At 45.0% G+C, this 16,392-nt stretch overlaps 1 protein-coding gene across 2 annotated transcripts; it reads right to left on the minus strand.

Moving 5' to 3' along the window:
• Positions 1-2,090: 2,090 nt before the first annotated feature.
• ctbp1l (C-terminal binding protein 1-like) lies at positions 2,091-15,957 on the minus strand. Of its 2 annotated transcripts, XM_075481239.1 has the most exons (11): positions 15,890-15,957; positions 14,495-14,544; positions 12,118-12,262; positions 9,031-9,185; positions 8,589-8,733; positions 8,281-8,487; positions 7,822-8,036; positions 6,981-7,111; positions 6,761-6,888; positions 4,312-4,429; positions 2,091-4,193 (listed from the first exon to the last, which is right to left on the minus strand). In XM_075481239.1, exons 3-11 carry the CDS (start codon positions 12,176-12,178, stop codon positions 4,007-4,009), a joined length of 1,347 nt encoding a protein of 448 aa, XP_075337354.1. In that variant the 5' UTR covers positions 12,179-12,262; positions 14,495-14,544; positions 15,890-15,957; the 3' UTR covers positions 2,091-4,006. The 2 variants fall into 2 exon arrangements, with proteins under 2 accessions (XP_075337354.1, XP_075337355.1); XM_075481240.1 differs by lacking the exons at positions 12,118-12,262; positions 14,495-14,544; positions 15,890-15,957 and adding an exon at positions 11,131-11,220.
• Between the last annotated feature and the right edge of the window lie 435 nt (positions 15,958-16,392).

Genomic DNA, 16,392 nt, shown 5'->3' on the forward strand with positions numbered 1-16,392 from the left:
GCTTTGCCCTGTGGGTCCACACAGCCGTCCTGGCACTGCACAGCTCCACATAAAGAGCAGCTGAGCTGCAGTTAACTATTTTGTTTATGGCAAAAGTTTTCTAAACACAGCTCCGTGTCTTTAAGCCGACCACAAACTAACAACTGGCAATATCTCAGTCTTATTAAAGAGCAATAATCAAGTAGAGAAACTTTAAAAAAAAATAAAATAAAATTTAAAAAAAGAAGCGACCAAAGGAAGGTTTAAACGTCCAGGGGCAGCATGTTGGAAGCTCAAAAGGAGGAAGCGTGCGTTTAATTTTTAAGATTTTATTAAAATACGGTGTGGAGTTTACCATTGGAAGTTACCATCACAAACATGATTGTTTCTAATAAAAAAGTAAACAAAACAAAAATAAAGCTTAAGAGCCTAGTTACAGGAGATTTTTTTTCAGGTGTTTTTTTTTTTTTGTTTGTTTTTGCAGTCTGGTGAAAGAAAAAAAAAAGAAAAAAAAAAGGAAAATAAATCAACTCACAATGAGTGTGAAAAAAAAAAATGTTCACATGTTGTAAAAATACATTTCCCAATTTCAACATCACACGCAGTCACTCTCAAACATTCATTCATTCATTCCTTGTTAGATGGTTAGATGTCAGTGCCAAAAGAAAGAAGAAAACACTTCAGACGTGTGCACAACGGAGGAGTTTCTAAAAAAAAAAAACAACAACAAAAAAACCAAACAAACCAAAAAAAAACAAAAAAACGCAGGAGGCGGTTCGACATTCTGAGGGAAAAAAACCTGTGGTGAGGGACACGAGACAGAGGGCGACTGCTGGAGGATATGTGTGCATTTGAACCCTGAGAGAGAGAGAAAGTGACCAACTCTCACCACAATTTTCTTTTTTTTTTTTTGTGTCGACAGACCACGCCGCCGTCCGCTGCGTCCCGCCCCGCCCTGCCCCCACCCTCCTCCCCACCCCCCCGACAGGCCACAATGGGGCTCGGGCAGCGCCGTGGAAGACGCTTTCAGAACCCCAGAGTAGTGATGGCGGCGGCGGGCGGTCTCACACCCAAGAAAGCAACGACTGCTGCTGCGCTGAGAGTTCAACACAACGTGCTCGTCTGTTGCGCGCACATTGCTGACTGAACTATTTAAAAACTAGACAAGGAAATAACACGTTAAAGCACGGTAAGAATTCACACTCAATTAATGCAACACCAGGATGAACTACAGGTGTTCATACAAGGCTAAATGTGGTTCGTCACTGAAAAGGAAATGCAAGGTGCAGAGGACTCAGGCCTGTCAGGGTGTGAGGAGCTTTTCTCTTCTTCTCGCGGAGGTGCCTTAAATGTGGCCCCTTCTGTGTCGGCTAGATGAGTCTCCTGATTTCACCTGCTGTGGTCAACTGTATTAAGGCAGTGAGTGGTTCCATGGCGACTATAACAGCTACTGTAACAGAGAGAGAAGTAGTAAGGCCCACAGGATACAAGCTGGACAGGACAAGTGGGATAAGGAAAGAAAGAAAGAGGAAAAAAAAAAAAAAAAAAGGGGGAGGAAGAAAGGAGGCAGGGAATCTCGTTTTCTCTGAAATGTTTCAGTACAACATGTAGAACACCGACAACATGTCCGTTCGAAATGAAGTCCTACGAGAAAACAAAATGGTTTTCATAACAGTGCACTGCTGAACGGAAAAATAGAAATCCTCATCAACAGCAAAAAAATTTAAGATTACCATTAAGCTCATAATCCAAACTATGGGGGGGGGGGGTTATTCTTTTTAAAAAATATATACTCATCACATGACAGAGGAGCCTACCATTTCAGGACACAGACATGCTCCACGTCTCTCATAGACTCTGAAGGGAGGAAAAAAACTGTACATCACTGGAAACTGACGACGACAAAAATGGCAAACCGGGCAGAGAACACTTGGCTGGGGCAGACGGGGTTGGGTAGAAAGGGTGGGGCACCGTACGCCCCCTCCCATCCCCTTAAAAATGACCTCACATGCACTATAGATAGAGCAGCTTGACAATAAATGGGAGATAAAATTAAAAACAGCATCTTCTACTACTAATGTTCTAGTAAAGAATAACTAGCAGACCACGACTTTTGTTTCTTTTTTTTTTTCCCCACGTTAAATCGGCCAGTAAGATTCAGGATGAAACACTTATACGGTCTAACGTCTAAACTGGGGAATTGTGCTGAATTTTCTCACCATGAGGAAAATTAAGGAGCGAAGGCAAACAGATACACACTGGTTTTGAAGCCTGAGTATTCAGTGACCTTACTGGACCGACAAAGGTTTGGTCTAATCGTTTGATGGGGGCATTCTTCTTGTTAATTGTATCATTGCTGCTACAATTTCCCAACCATTCCAGGAAAGGATAGTATAGACTATCTATAGAATCTGTACAAAAATTAAAAGGGTATGCACGGTACATTCAATATCTGTTACTGAGGTACTAGAAAGCTGTTCCTTCGACGCCAGGGCAACAGCGTTTTTTTTTTTTTTTTTTAAGAGTTACTCCTAGGGATGATTCCTTTGGAACGACGACAGCTTGTTATCACAACAAAGTGAGGGGAGCACACAAGCGCGCACACACACACACACACGCACGCACACCACTGTCTTTTATGAGCCAGCATGCAAAAACACTGTCCCCTTGCTCCTACTGGGAATCTAATCCATACTGTCCCCTCACACTTGAAGGAATTGGTGGATGTATACTGGTTCATGAACACATGTGAGGGGTGGGCCATGAGGGATGGAGGGGAGGGGAGTGGAGGGAGGGAGGGAGGGTGGGTGGATGGATGGGTGCAGGGTGATGGTGAGATCTTAGACAATAAGGCGGTAGTCAATCCCTGGGTCTCTCTCACCCCCCTCCCCGTGTTTTGAATGGCGGCAGTGAGTGATCACGTTCTGCTTGCCTGAAATGAGGCATCTCTGTCGGCTCTGAGCAGCCAGGCAGACGGCGCCCTCTGCTGGCGTGCTGCTGCACTTGATTCTGTCGGGGCATCAGAAGCACAAGACCAGCTCTCTGGGTGCTGGCAGCAGATGGAAAATCATACCAATGCGCTCTCTGACATAATGCTCTCAGCCATTGTTACAAAACTATAATCTTGGGGGGGGGGGGGGGGCAAGCATGTGTAAATATAGAGACAAAAGTCGTAAAACTGGAGGAAGAAAAAACAAAACAAAAAACGGAGCAGTAAAAGTTGACAAATGTTGGGTATCACTCTGGAAAAGTTTTACCTGCTCAAGCGAGTGCTGAGCAGATAATATGCTTTCACAGTAAGAGAGTTTGTCTGCTGAGCAAGCTGACAACAGTGTCAGGGAGGAGTGAGGGGGTGGGGAGTGGGCTGAGGGGCTGTTAGACGTTAGGAGGGATGGACAAGGTCCTGTCAGGTTTACTTCAGTACACAGTTTTCCCCAATCATGAAGAGAGCGGAGAGGGAGATGAAAAGAAAAAAAGAGAGAAAAACAGGAGAGCAGTAACATGACCCATTAATGTACAAAGTGGGGCTTCAACCTTTCCGTCTCTGGACCTTTAGCTGGACAACGCCAGCTGAGGACCGCAGGAGGCAGCAGACTAAAGCCTCGTGTCAGAAAAAGCTATTTTTTCTTCTTCTCGTTTAAAAAAAAACAAAACAAAAAAACAAAAAAAAACAAACATGAACACCTAGAACCACAAAATATCAATTTTCCATTAAAACAACAGCCAACTAAGGAACTAAACCAATCCAATCTTTGAATCCTTGAGAACACAGTTATTGCTGACGTAGTGCGGGAGAGAAGGGAGGAGGGGATGGTGGGAGAGATGAGGATGGGGGGACGTGGGTGGGATGGTGCTAGCGGTGGGTAGGTCACTCCTGGGCTGGTTGTGTGATCAGAAACTGCAGATCCACGTCAGGGCAAAGTGGGGCTGCCGGTGCACTGGAGGGTCGGGGTTGTGTCTGATCCTGGGAGGTGTGGTTTGGTTTCCAGAGATGACGGAATGTGCTGGTGGCGGCAAGGGGGCGGGGCTATTGGTCGGAGGGGATGTCTCTGTCGGCTTCAGCTTTAGTGGGCTGCCCCGGGGATGGGGCATGAGGGGGGTGGGAGACGGGGGCAATGCCATGCGCCAGGGTTCCTGAAACCAGGCTTTCAACACCTGCCCCGGCTCCTGGGAGGCCCCCTGCTGCTGCAACATTGATCAGACCGGGAGGAAATCTGAAACACAAGCAGGGGGATCATGTAAGAGCCGTCTGAAGATCCCTTTTCAGCCTCACAACAAAGCCTCATGCGATATCTCAGTCGGCTCTCATCCTTTTCCGTCCACTTCTCTCACCTGTAGGTGGCTCCATTAAGTTCTGGATGAACAGTGGCTGCCTCAATGCTGGACCATTGAGAGGCAGCCATAAGATACTCTTTATTAACACAGTTCTTCAGACTGTCAGGGATACGACCTAAAACAAAGAGAACAGATCCTTACTTATTCATTATAAAACAACGTCTTTTTTTTTCCTCCCTCGATTGTCATCAGCAAACCCAAAATAATAAACCGAAGCATTTAAAATGTGTTATTTCAACTGTATTAAGTGGGTGTTGTTTGTCACAGCTCAGTTCTAGCAGCCTTATTAGTGCTCTCAATGCATGTTGGAGGCGACCAATTCCCACACATCACAACACTAAAGCTTTTATAACTTATAGGGGAGAAAAGAGTATTCAGGAGAATGTTGCCCTCAAAGTGTGAACCAAAAGCTGTCAGATTAGTTTATTATCAAACATTTTAAAGACTCAACTAATTTAACAGATTAACTACAGGTTAACTGAACTTAACCGACTGATCATCCGAGATTTGACGTCACTCGCACACATTTTCCGCTCTTCGATCAGTGCTTCGCAGATTTGACAAACTTTTCACAGATTTTCTCCTTACAGTCAGAAAACGTAACACGCACAACGCGCTGGGAAACGTGAGCCCTTTTCCCCCGGTCAGTAAAGCCGGATTTATGGTTGTCCGGGAAAGGCTACGGAGAGCCCTCTCCGTCGACGGAGACCCTCCCCAGAGACGCTCTCCGTCGCTTGCGTGCGTCGGCCAAAGTTCCTATCTATCCTTCGAGGCTACGGAGACTCGCGGAGACCGCAAGGGTTGTGATTGGTCTGCTAACAACATCATTTCCGGAATCCCTTTCCCGGTTTAGCTCCTTCCTCTCACAACAACAACACCGCCATTTTTGAAAGAGTTTAATGTGTGCCATTTGGTCAAAATTATTTGCATTTCAATATCAGCAAGCTCCACCAACAGTCTTTCTCATGAGGAGTGGAACGAAGCCGGAAGGTAAACAATCAATCAACGACTTTCACAATAGACATCGCGAGATTGGGTCGTCTAGCGTAGCGACTGGAGGAGGTGAATTGCCTTGAGTATCCGACGTCCCGATGGAGAACTTCGAAAGGTTTAATAGCCTCTGTGTGACCACGGAGTAGCATACTGAGGCCTTAACAAGCCACTCACAGATACTTGCAAACAATTGTCTAAGCGATTGCAGTGATTCTACACGCGTCTACAGTTTTGAACAGATCCCGACGCAGTTTGGAGAAAACGTTATTTATGACTGGGGTGTCAAATTCAATAGTCGGTTACTAATCAGTACTAAAATTTCGTATCCACTTAGAGATTCATTTGCAATAGCATCCAAACCATTTGCCCTCACAGCACCGAGCTGCTATTGTCACCAGGAGAAAACTCATTCACCATCGTGTTCCATTTTGCTTGCAGGGCTTCAAAATATCACATTTTGTGACCATTTTTCTGGACACAGCTCAACGGTATTCTATACTGACGGACCAGAGCTGCTTCAAAATATGCCCAGAAGTTTGGGTTCTTTAAAAATGTGCGTTTCGTGAGCGAGAGACTGGAGGGTCAACGTCATAACGACACAGATGGGAACAATCAAAACTGCGTGGCTCCTCATCTACCCGAGCCAGTCCCGTAAGCGGCATGGAGTCCTCTCCTCTGCCCCTCACTTTGAGACATCGGTTTATTTTTCAAACAAACGAGCATTTAGACCCTCCCCATGACCCAAAAGTCCCGGGTTTATAATGACAGTAAGCTGTGGAAACAGTAGACGGAGATCTCCCTCCAACGTGAAATGGTCTTTACACAGTAAAGATATGAGAGAAGGAGCGCTGTGTGTTTCACGTCCCGCTATCGGCAGGGATAGCCGGTTTGACGACTCCACCACAAACATTAAACACTTGTGAAGGCAACGAGAGAATTCGTTCCATCTAAACACTGTAAAGAGCAAGCAGCCATTCACTCCTTTCAATCAGAGTCATTTAAATAACAATAATAAGTTAGTTAGACTGACGCAATGTGTGCAGCTTGTTGGAAGTGACTCTGGTGTGTCAAATTATCATTTGTTCCAGCTTAACATCGTTATTGATCAATGATTGGTAATGATCTGACAGTGCGATCTACAGAAATATCAATATCTGCTTTTTTATTTTAATGGAAGGGATTCATCATATCTTTTTTTAATAATACTAATCTAATTCCAATTTTACGCACTGTTGATTGTAATTCTTACGAGTTTAAATGACCAGGAGTATTGGATATGTGTGTTTCTAATCTCATTCTTTCCGTTGGCCGAGCAACGAGGCGGTTATAGAACAACGCAATCATCCACCCACCAAAACTAAATCTATATCAGCTCGTCTCATCCGATATGAAACTGACTACCGATTTTCACGCTGAGGTGCATAATGTACGATGAAGAATGCGTGCTTCTTACCAGTAATGGCCCGGCGCACTTCTCTAGCTGCCTCCTCCCGAGCCTCCACTGAGGCCTGCTCGCTGTACCAAGATGTATGTGGGGTACAGATTAGATTGGGAGCATCCTTCAGGGGGCCTGTTGAAAAACTATTGAGAAGGGGTAAGCTTGTTATAAAGCAGAGAAATTAGGTGGTGCATCGTGTGGATGCAGTATATGGATCCACATTTATTATGGTTACCTGAAGGGTTCCGTCTCATGGACGTCCAGGGCGGCCCCTCGTATCCGGCCCTCCTTTAGGGCCTGAGCCAATGCTTTCTCATCAACCAGTCCCCCTCTCGATGTGTTCACCAGGAAGGCCCCTTGACGCATCTGTGTTAATGTGATTAATCAAAGCGGAGCAGACCTTTAGCAAGAGGAGGCTGAGACTTTGTATCTGCAGCAAATTGAGACAGTACAGACTAACACGACCTGGCACAAGAAACCATTTAAGTCTTACATAAATGTTTGTTCCAGCTCAGGTTCAGACTTATGGATACTGGACCTTACATTTCTTAATTTAGTGAATCGGAGGACATGTTGAAATAAGAATAAGGCTGATCGGATTTTGCAGCAATTGAATAGTCTAATGCTTGCTGACGATTGCCGACTTTCTTTTATTTCTGAGGCGAGCACACAAAACAGCCACGAAAAAAAGAAGCTAGATGCTGAATGTCAACAAGAGTAAACATTTGTAAGCTAAGCATAAAATCCATTCAACTGCTATGACTTAGTTCCTGGATGGTATTTCCTTTCTCTCAGAAGCAGCACGTGTCAAAGCTATTTTAATGTAATCACACCCAAAACAACTGATGCAAGACTTGATTCACAGATATCTGCAATCTTATCAAATCTTACCTCAAAACAACAATATATGCCATCTGTTTAGAGGATTTCCTCAAAGATCAGGCAAGAGCTTCATATTCGGGTCGCATCTGCTCTACACACTTTAAAACATAGCAGGGTTGGAAAGTGATCTCCCCGTGAGGAGGGTCATTTGATCCAAGCTTTGGGAAATGCGCATTAAGAGTGCACCCACTCACCTGTTTGATGGTGAAGTCGTTAATGAGGTGGTGGTTGTGCTCGTTGAGGCTGCAGTGCAGAGATACACAGTCGGAGTGGATGAGCAGGTCCTGCAGGGTGGCCATTCGCTGCAGGCCCAATGAGCGCTCCACGCCATCGGGCAGGTAGGGGTCATAGAAGATCACACCGAATCCGAAGGCCTTGGCCCGCAGCGCCACTGCTTGACCGACACGCCCTGGAAGGCAAAAGGAGGTGTGAGGTTATTCACAGTTGTTTGGGCTAAACCAGACACGAGCCTTTTGTTTAAGCATAAATAATATTTTTTACCCCCCCTGCTGACAAGTTGGAGACTTGCGTGGAGACAGTAAAACTAATGTGATCTAAATTACTAGCTATAAATATGATCATAGTTCACAGGAACTGGTTGAACCTGCCGAACTTGGCCCAAACAACCACCCTTGTCAACGTTCTTCACTCACCAAGACCGATGATGCCCAGCGTTTCGCCTCGGATTCGAGCAGCACCGCCGGCCACCTCCCTGATCTGCTCCACACTGGAGGCACGGGTTCCCTCCCTCAGCGCTTGGTGCATCCAGGTGACTCGCCTGTAGAGGTTGAGAATCAGACATAGCGAAGTGTCGGCCGTCTCCTCCACCGAGGCTGCTGGCACGTTACAGACAGCAATGCCTGGATGACGAGTAGAAAAGAAGAAGAAAGTGTTAACCACTCGTGGCTAAAGCTAACAGTCGACTGAGCGTGTGACGAGACTCTCATTTTCAGTGTCTCACCGAGCTCAGCAGCTGCTTTAATGTCGACGTTGTCAAAGCCAGAGCCGATCCGGACAATAACTCGTAGGCCTTTAAATTTTTCCAAGTCATCTCTGGATAAAGTAATGGTGTGGTAAAGCAGAGCAGCCACAGCTTCGTTTAGCACCTACCAAAGACAAATCAAAGAATTTTATCAGCATTCTTTATTGATCTGAAGCTACATCACATGTAACTGCACATCATTTCCAGGACAGTTTGATGAATTGAAATTGCCAGGCTGTGCAGTGGATACAGTCTCTACTACAGCTGATGAGCTTATGAACCCCTCTAGGAAATGCAAACTTCTAACACAAGAAGGAGGTTTTGAATTCTTTCACACTACATTGCAATGAAATGAGCAAAGCAGCGTTTTGGCCTCAGACTTTCATGCGTGCGTGCGTGTGGGTGGGTGTTTCTCCTCTACCTTCTCGTGAATCTCTTGTGTGGACTGGGCATCGCAGAAAGCCACTGTTGCCACGTCTTTGAGGATGGGCATTTCCACAGTGCAGTCGCGCCCGTCTAGCAGGGCTACCAGGGGCCGCGGATGCATTGGCCCGTTTAGGATGGGGGGTCGGATACCTGAGTCCACCGCAAAGAGAAGAACAAAAGTTACTCATGTGCTGCGAATAAGAGGAGGTTCAACAAGAGAGTTTCAAAAAGGTATTTAAATCTCCTTTTTACTGGAGTGACACAGCTTCCAAACCACTTGTGTTTCTGAACCCGTGAAGTTAAACTAAAGGTTAGTGACTCAACAGTCTGCATTTCCCATGTCTGGACAACCCGACGTGATGAAAGTCGTCACGCCCTCACACAAAATCCCCCTGCACACATGGCTAAACTTAACATGGCTAAGTGCCACACTCCTTAGACAATAATAACTCAGGACTTCTATGACTCTCTTTTTCCAACACATCTAGAAGCGCTTTCAGGGAACTACAAGTCCCATGGGTCTAAGTGTGTACATGTGTTTTAAGGTTACAAAAGTAATGTGTAACTATATCTGTGATGGGGCATGGCCAGCATCTAGAAATCTGGCCAATTTAGCCTTCAACTCCAGCTCTGTTTAGAAACGCATGCAACCAATATTCACTGTCATGAATCCATCCTGGGGGGGCGTTAACGAAGCAGACCCCTTTAGTTAAATGTTAATTCTGTGAACTTGACCTGCCTACTGTATGAGCTGAGGAGACACAGATACGAGGGGGCGGGGAGGGTGTGCTGCAGCTGGGGGAGGGGTGGAGAAAACTGCTAGGTCTCTGGGAGGAGGTGGCATGGGGGGGTGTTTGTCATGTGTTTATGGGGGGTCTCAGTCGTGACCTAAATCTCATGTTGAGAAGAGTCACCCCTTCCCATTTTTCTGCCCCCCCCCCCCCCCCCCCCGTCTTGAGACACATACAAGTATGCACCATGGTGGGCAAACATCACATTCGGCCCACGTGCACCGTGACCATTAACCATGGTGCCGAAAAACATAAAAGCTGCTAAAACAAATAAAAGCCACATCTAGGACAAACAAAGCACAACAAGAAACACACCTTTACCTGTTTCACTCTTTATCTGAACAAACAGAGAAGCACAAACTATCTAGTCGCTGCCATGTGACAGGTGTGTGTTTCACGGTGGGGGAGTGCGTCTGGCTGGAACATATACTTGGACAGAAGGCAGGACGTAATGGTGAAACTGCTAAGGAAAGGAAGCCAGTAGCTGAGGGTGGAAAACAAATATTTGTAGTTTGTAGATACTTCCTCTTACGTCTAAGCATTTCTTTTGGATGGAAAGGCGGGGGGCATAATTCACACACACACACACACACACACACACACACACACACACACACACACGAATAAATATATATATATTAAAAAGCCATAGACCTACAATCAACTGGGTACTCATACTGAATACACAAATGAATGCACTCCATTGAGCGGTGTAACTCAACATTAATTGCAGATGGCTCAATAATGCTACCATGCCAACTGCAAAACACAGAACACACAAAGAGACGTTTGCAATGCAGAAAAACCTAAAGTGGCTCATCACAAAGACCCCCACTGAAAAAAAAAAAAAAAGCAGCATACAACCAAGTAGGCCTAAACAGGGAGTAATTTGAGTAAAGAACATTGGCATACCCAAGGCCTACGAATAGCGAGCGTGGCCGGACACACAATGCAATTCATTCAGCGATTCATTCATTTTCCCTCCCTCTGCCTTTCTTTCCCTCCTCTCCTTCTCTCCCTCTGGCTGTAGTTAAGAGTAAGAGGTGAGGGGGGAGGGGCAGCAGACGATGATAATGCAGCAAGCAGCAGCACTCCACCCAGACGCAGCTAGACACACGCTTATTCAGTTCCTTCTCAACGGCTGCGACAACACCAGTACGAACAAACATGAAGGGGAAACTGCACACACATAGCTGCGCCACACCCAAACCGTAGACCCCCCCACCCACACACACACACACAGAGTTCACAAATTTCAAAAACACATGCCGAAATAATAAAAACACATGAGCACCGGGCCTAACCTTGCATTTTGAAGTCTGTCAGCCCGTCTTCCTCTCCCTCTCTCCCTCTATCGCTCTTTTTTTCCTCCCTCTCTCGTTGCCAGCCTGCTCTTGGCTGACTCGATCCCAGCTGTCATCCACGCCCAGCCCCTCCCCCACGGCCAGCCTCCAATCACAGACGGCTCCATTGAGAGCTAGCCAACCAGCACTAACCTCATTAGCATAGCCGAAGCCGAGGGCGGTTTGGGCTGTTGTCGTTTTTTAAAGAGACAGCTGGCCTATTTCCCTGTAGCCTCGGTCGCAACCTTTCACCGGTCTCCGGAGACTTTCCCAGACTGTTCCCTCCATTTTGGCGCACCATTACGTCTTATCACCATCATCCCTCCATAACAGCTCAAAATACTGTCTCTTACAGAATTGTGCACTTTACTTTCCCTCACTGCATGTAGCCAGCAACATGAGGTTCACCCATTATCTGCCATCTTCAGTCTAAGAAACAGCGCGTTTCTTCCAAAGAAACTCTAAACCATCACTCTGAAACCCACAGAGAGGAAGTAAGAAAAAACACCGGGTGAAGAGAACAGCACAGAACCAAAAAAAAAAAAAACAATTCAATATGACTTAATCAACCTAAAGCGAAACCAATATTTTCACTGTATATAATGTTCCGGGAGCACGAGATTAACAAACAAACAGCATCAATAGAAGAGCTGGACTGTACAACAGCAGTTAGGAAACTGTGGGTATCACGTGTGAAAGCTTTCACAATAAAACATTCTTCTAATTTTAACATGTGAAATCTAACCCTACCAGCAGTGAAAGGTCACATCCTAAATTAATCACATGCAGACACAGCAAAAAGACCATTTTGCAAGCGGGTGTGAACGATTATTCTTTCCCATCTCAAGCGGCTCGTTCAAGCAGAAGACAAAAAGTGTACGCCTTTTCTCTCAACACTTTAAAACGGCACGATGTCCCTCTGTAAATACCACGAGCGCGCACTCTTACCCTCACAGATGCGGTCAAGTCTCTGCCGCTTGACCTGTTTGTGTTTGTCCATCAGAGCCATAGACCGAGCAGCCTTAACCTGGGACAGGGAAGAACAGATCCAAGTGCTAGCAGGGCCGCTTCAATTATGACCACGTAGTATCACCTGCACACACAAATGGAGAATCCAGTCAGTCAAGGCAAGAGGACAGCTAACTTGTTCACAAGTGAGACATCATACTGCCACGGCAAACTGTATTAGCTCGGCAAGCGCTGTGTGATTGTGTAAAACAGTCCAGCAGTGGATGGATGCAGATGGAAAAACCCCCCCAAAAAACTGATGTTTGAGCTTGTTGAACAGTCATAAAATGATTCTTGTTGGCCTCCAACTTATCAAGGTTAAACCGCGCTGACGGTAACGAGAGCCGTCGACTTTAGAAAAACTTTATCCTTCACTTGGAGTGGGTTCAGTGTGTCCACTGCAGGCTCTTTGTTATCTGCCCTGTGAGTCAGACACAAAAAGAGAAGCTCCACATGGGATTAAGAGCAATGTGAAGAGTACTGAGGAGTAAGGAGTTTGAAAGGTGCCGTTTAACAGTGGGATCTGTCAGACTGCTCTGGAGAGCAGATCATATGCTAAATTGACCCCGCCCTCACTGCATCTAATTATTTAATGTGACTCCATTAAGCTCGGACTTTGTGCCTCTTTTAAAAGTAACAATTAAATGTTACACAGTCCAGCCTCGTCAGATTGCCTTGAAGACATTGACAGCAAACTAACCAGCGTGCTTGTTCAGGTGGAGTTCACTTAATGTAAATGAGTGGACGTACGACAGAAGTTACTGAATGTTGCAGCGACGCATCCCAGCAGTCCACAGTCATGTTATCTAGTCAACGACCTGAAGGCTTTTTTAAAAAATCTATTTTAAAACAATATTTTTTTCTTTATATTGCCCATTTTAATATCAATATTACATGTTCTATTTGTACATTCTTGGTCATTTGTCTCTGCCCATTGTGCAGGGTCCCCTCCTCGGATGGGTGGTGGACTTACTGCTGGTATGTGGTTCCATGGTTTATGCACGCATGAATGAACATATATGTGCGCCGCACTTGTTCCTAAAAGATAACAAGGAGTGTGTGACAGAAAAAAATAAACAAGCAGGGGATTCAGAGCTCTGAAGAGGAAATAATTAGACAAGCCTCAGAAAACTTTTGAATAACTAGCTATTTGCAGAGAAACGGACCTGAACTTTAATTTACCCGCCTGTATTATCCACAAACGAAATAAGCGTTGCCTGTTGGAGTGGCTCTGCTTTAGCACTCTGTAAGCTAAAGTTGACAGGGAGGTTTGGAAGTAGTTTGTAGTTTTCTTGACTGTGAATTAATCACGTTAATGCGCACGGCACAGACTCCAGCCTTTCAGGGCACAGGGTCCAACGTTTCCCCTCACCTAACGAGCGTTCCTTTGCGGGTGCATTTCGTGCAGGTGAAGGAGCAGAACTTCACTGACGCAGCTGCAACAACAAACACGCGTGTGGGGGGGGCTTTCAAGGGGAGGATGATGCACCTCGAGATGTAACGGGATGCAGGAGCCAAAACGGCGCAAGACTGATGGCTGTTCCCAGGGTGCGATGATCACATTTATGGGACCAGCCGACGTACGAGCCTAAGTGATCACCGTTGACAGAACAGCAGGATCCCACTCAGCGGATATCGGAACGGCCCACTGGGAGTCTTCTTTTTTTTTTTTTCTTCTCAAAACTGAATATAGTTCATCTATCACGTTTCTCTTGATTTAGCTTCCCCCTCTACCTCCAACATCACACGCCTGTAAAGCGTTGCAGCCGCTTTGTTCACGGTGCACGTTGAGATTAACAGCCAGCGGGACAATCCTTTGGCCCGAGGGTTTATTCTATGTCCTGTTTAATACTCCAGTACTAAAACATTGACTCTCACTTTGTTGGACTCTACACTACACTGCGAGTAGTTCTGGGCTGATATATGCGACTCATCAGCACACCGGCTCAGTTCTCCATTGGTTCCCATCACATCACAAATTCATTTCTCTGAAATGGACAATACATCTCCTGAACCTTGTACTTTCCTGGTCTATTTAGTGCTTGTCAGGCTCAAAATTATGAGTCCGTCATTTGCTTAATATTTTACATTTTCCTATCTCCTCAGCATCTTGTGTTGATCCATATTTCTTATCACTAACACGCCCTTGCTAAGCTCCTCTCTTTCATTTTATCATGCTTTCAAACTACCAAGCAATGTTTTGTTTTTCTTTCTCCCCACACATACGATTTTTTATTACAATTACTCTTTAAACACTGTCCCACTGCATGTTTCTACATTTCCATACAGTGGAGTTGCTGGTCTGCTGAGAACTCACCTGTAGAAGAATTTTCCGGTGTGCCAGTCGGGTTGACAACTTAGATTACACTGGAAACAGAGAAAAAAGGTATACTCATGTCATACAGCAAACATCACTGCAGTAAGCTCATTAAGAAAAGAAAAGAAAAATGTTAAAACTGTCAATTTTGAGGGTCACATACACAACAATGAATGGCAGTAGCAAATTACATTACTTCTTTACAGTTACAATGTTGTGCTTTTTTTGGTTGGTGCTTTTCATGTGCAAATAAATAATGATTTTCAGGTGGCTAGTGAAATATACATCATACAAAGGCTTTTGCTTTGTTTGCATGGTAAAAGTTCAGAGGGACCAACTTGTGAGGGTGAAAAAAAAAAAAGTTCACTGTGTAACTGATGCTCAAAGTATAGTTTGAAATTGTGAACTTATTTAACTTATGAGTTGAATTCTTTCACATTAACAATTTGACCGTTTTCACAGAACTTGTACCAGAGTAAAAATAACAAAAAAAAAACCATGACTTTTTCAACTCTACAAACAGCAGTACACAAAATGGAAGTTAAACAGTAGTTTGTGTTGCTAATATTCGCTTCACATTAGTTTGGCTTTGAGTTTTAACACAATTTACCCCCGAACTGAATTAAACATTAAATGGACGATACAAGTTGTGAACAATGAATGGATAACATTGTGCATATCGCATTAGAAATAAACCCATAATTGATAAGGCAACCAAGTAACCGTTATCCAACTATTTAGCCGATGGTGTTAGCTAGCCCGTTTCGAGTACATCGAGCCGTTGGGATATTCTTAATAACTAGAAGAAGCATTTTGAGGAGTCCAATGGAAACACTGTGTTATTAAGCTTATGTATGTAACTATCTGCCCTGTCCGTCACAGCATTTCCATTTTGAGCTAATTTAGCAAACATTAACTTCTGAATCGCGGTCCGAGTTGACCAAATACATAGCACGGTAACTTGCTACCGATAGCGGCTTGCTAACCCAAACACAAACATTTTAAGACTACAAGTGGCTGTTTTTCTTCAATAAACCTTTGAATTTGATCAACGTTCGAACAAACACAGCCTTTCGTGCCATGCTGTTGACGTTAACTTGTTAAACGTGTCGGAACAACTCACTCCCGTAACTACATATGTGAGGCGTTGCTAACGTTAGCTAGCCAGCGCCGTTGAGTAGTGTGCCGCTGAGTATGTGAGATGCAGGCGGAGGGGGAGCCCATTTCGTCCGATTTGTTATCAGCGAGTGGCGCTACAATGTGAAATATCTGACCCAGAAGCTGAACAAATGGTCATTTCTGCTGAGAAATTAAATTCTCCCTCGTGGTTGAATTCAGCCAGATGCACTTTGTAAGCCTACGAACAAATGGTGCAGAAAAATTACAATTATTTACCCCGAATAAACTCTTTTAGGAGTGCTGAGATAGTGTGCGTGCGTCGGTGGTGTTCCCTCTCTCCCGATCGCCATGAAATTAGACAAAAGAGGAAGTGGCTTGTTGATGAGGGGGTCAGACAGTCTGTAAAAAAAGCGTCCGTGTGCTGAAAGGAGCGCCCTCACCTTCCACGGCGGAGCGACGAAGACATGCAAGACAAGTCGACATATTCAACCACCAAAACTTTTTTTGAGCCCACAGTTCAAATCGTTTGAAAGTTAAGCATAACTATGTTACTATGGCCGGGGGGCGGGGGGGTGAAACAACAGGTCCCCAGCCTCGGACGTGTAAAACTAACAGACCATAACTTGTCCCACAACAGGGTCCAACAGAGGAGCAATTCGACAACAAAACATACTTTTATTTTTGTCCAGTTTCAAATTATTTCTTTTTACGTCGTCTTGCAAAATGTGAGCCACTGCAGGTGTAAATCTCTTTCCTGCATCTTCTCATGATATCTTAGG

Source organism: Odontesthes bonariensis, chromosome 13 (genome assembly GCF_027942865.1).
Source record: "Odontesthes bonariensis isolate fOdoBon6 chromosome 13, fOdoBon6.hap1, whole genome shotgun sequence".
NCBI lineage: Eukaryota > Metazoa > Chordata > Actinopteri > Atheriniformes > Atherinopsidae > Odontesthes > Odontesthes bonariensis.

Excerpts from the sequence above, each read along its gene's own strand:
- ctbp1l (XM_075481239.1), bottom strand. The coding sequence starts at position 12,178 with ATGGCTCTGATGGACAAACACAAACAGGTCAAGCGGCAGAGACTTGAC. Across the intron at positions 8,734-9,030 it reads CACAAGAGATTCACGAGAAG|GTGCTAAACGAAGCTGTGGC; the intron begins GTAGAGGAGAAA and ends TGTCTTTGGTAG. Across the intron at positions 8,488-8,588 it reads TAAAGCAGCTGCTGAGCTCG|GCATTGCTGTCTGTAACGTG; the intron begins GTGAGACACTGA and ends CTCGTCATCCAG.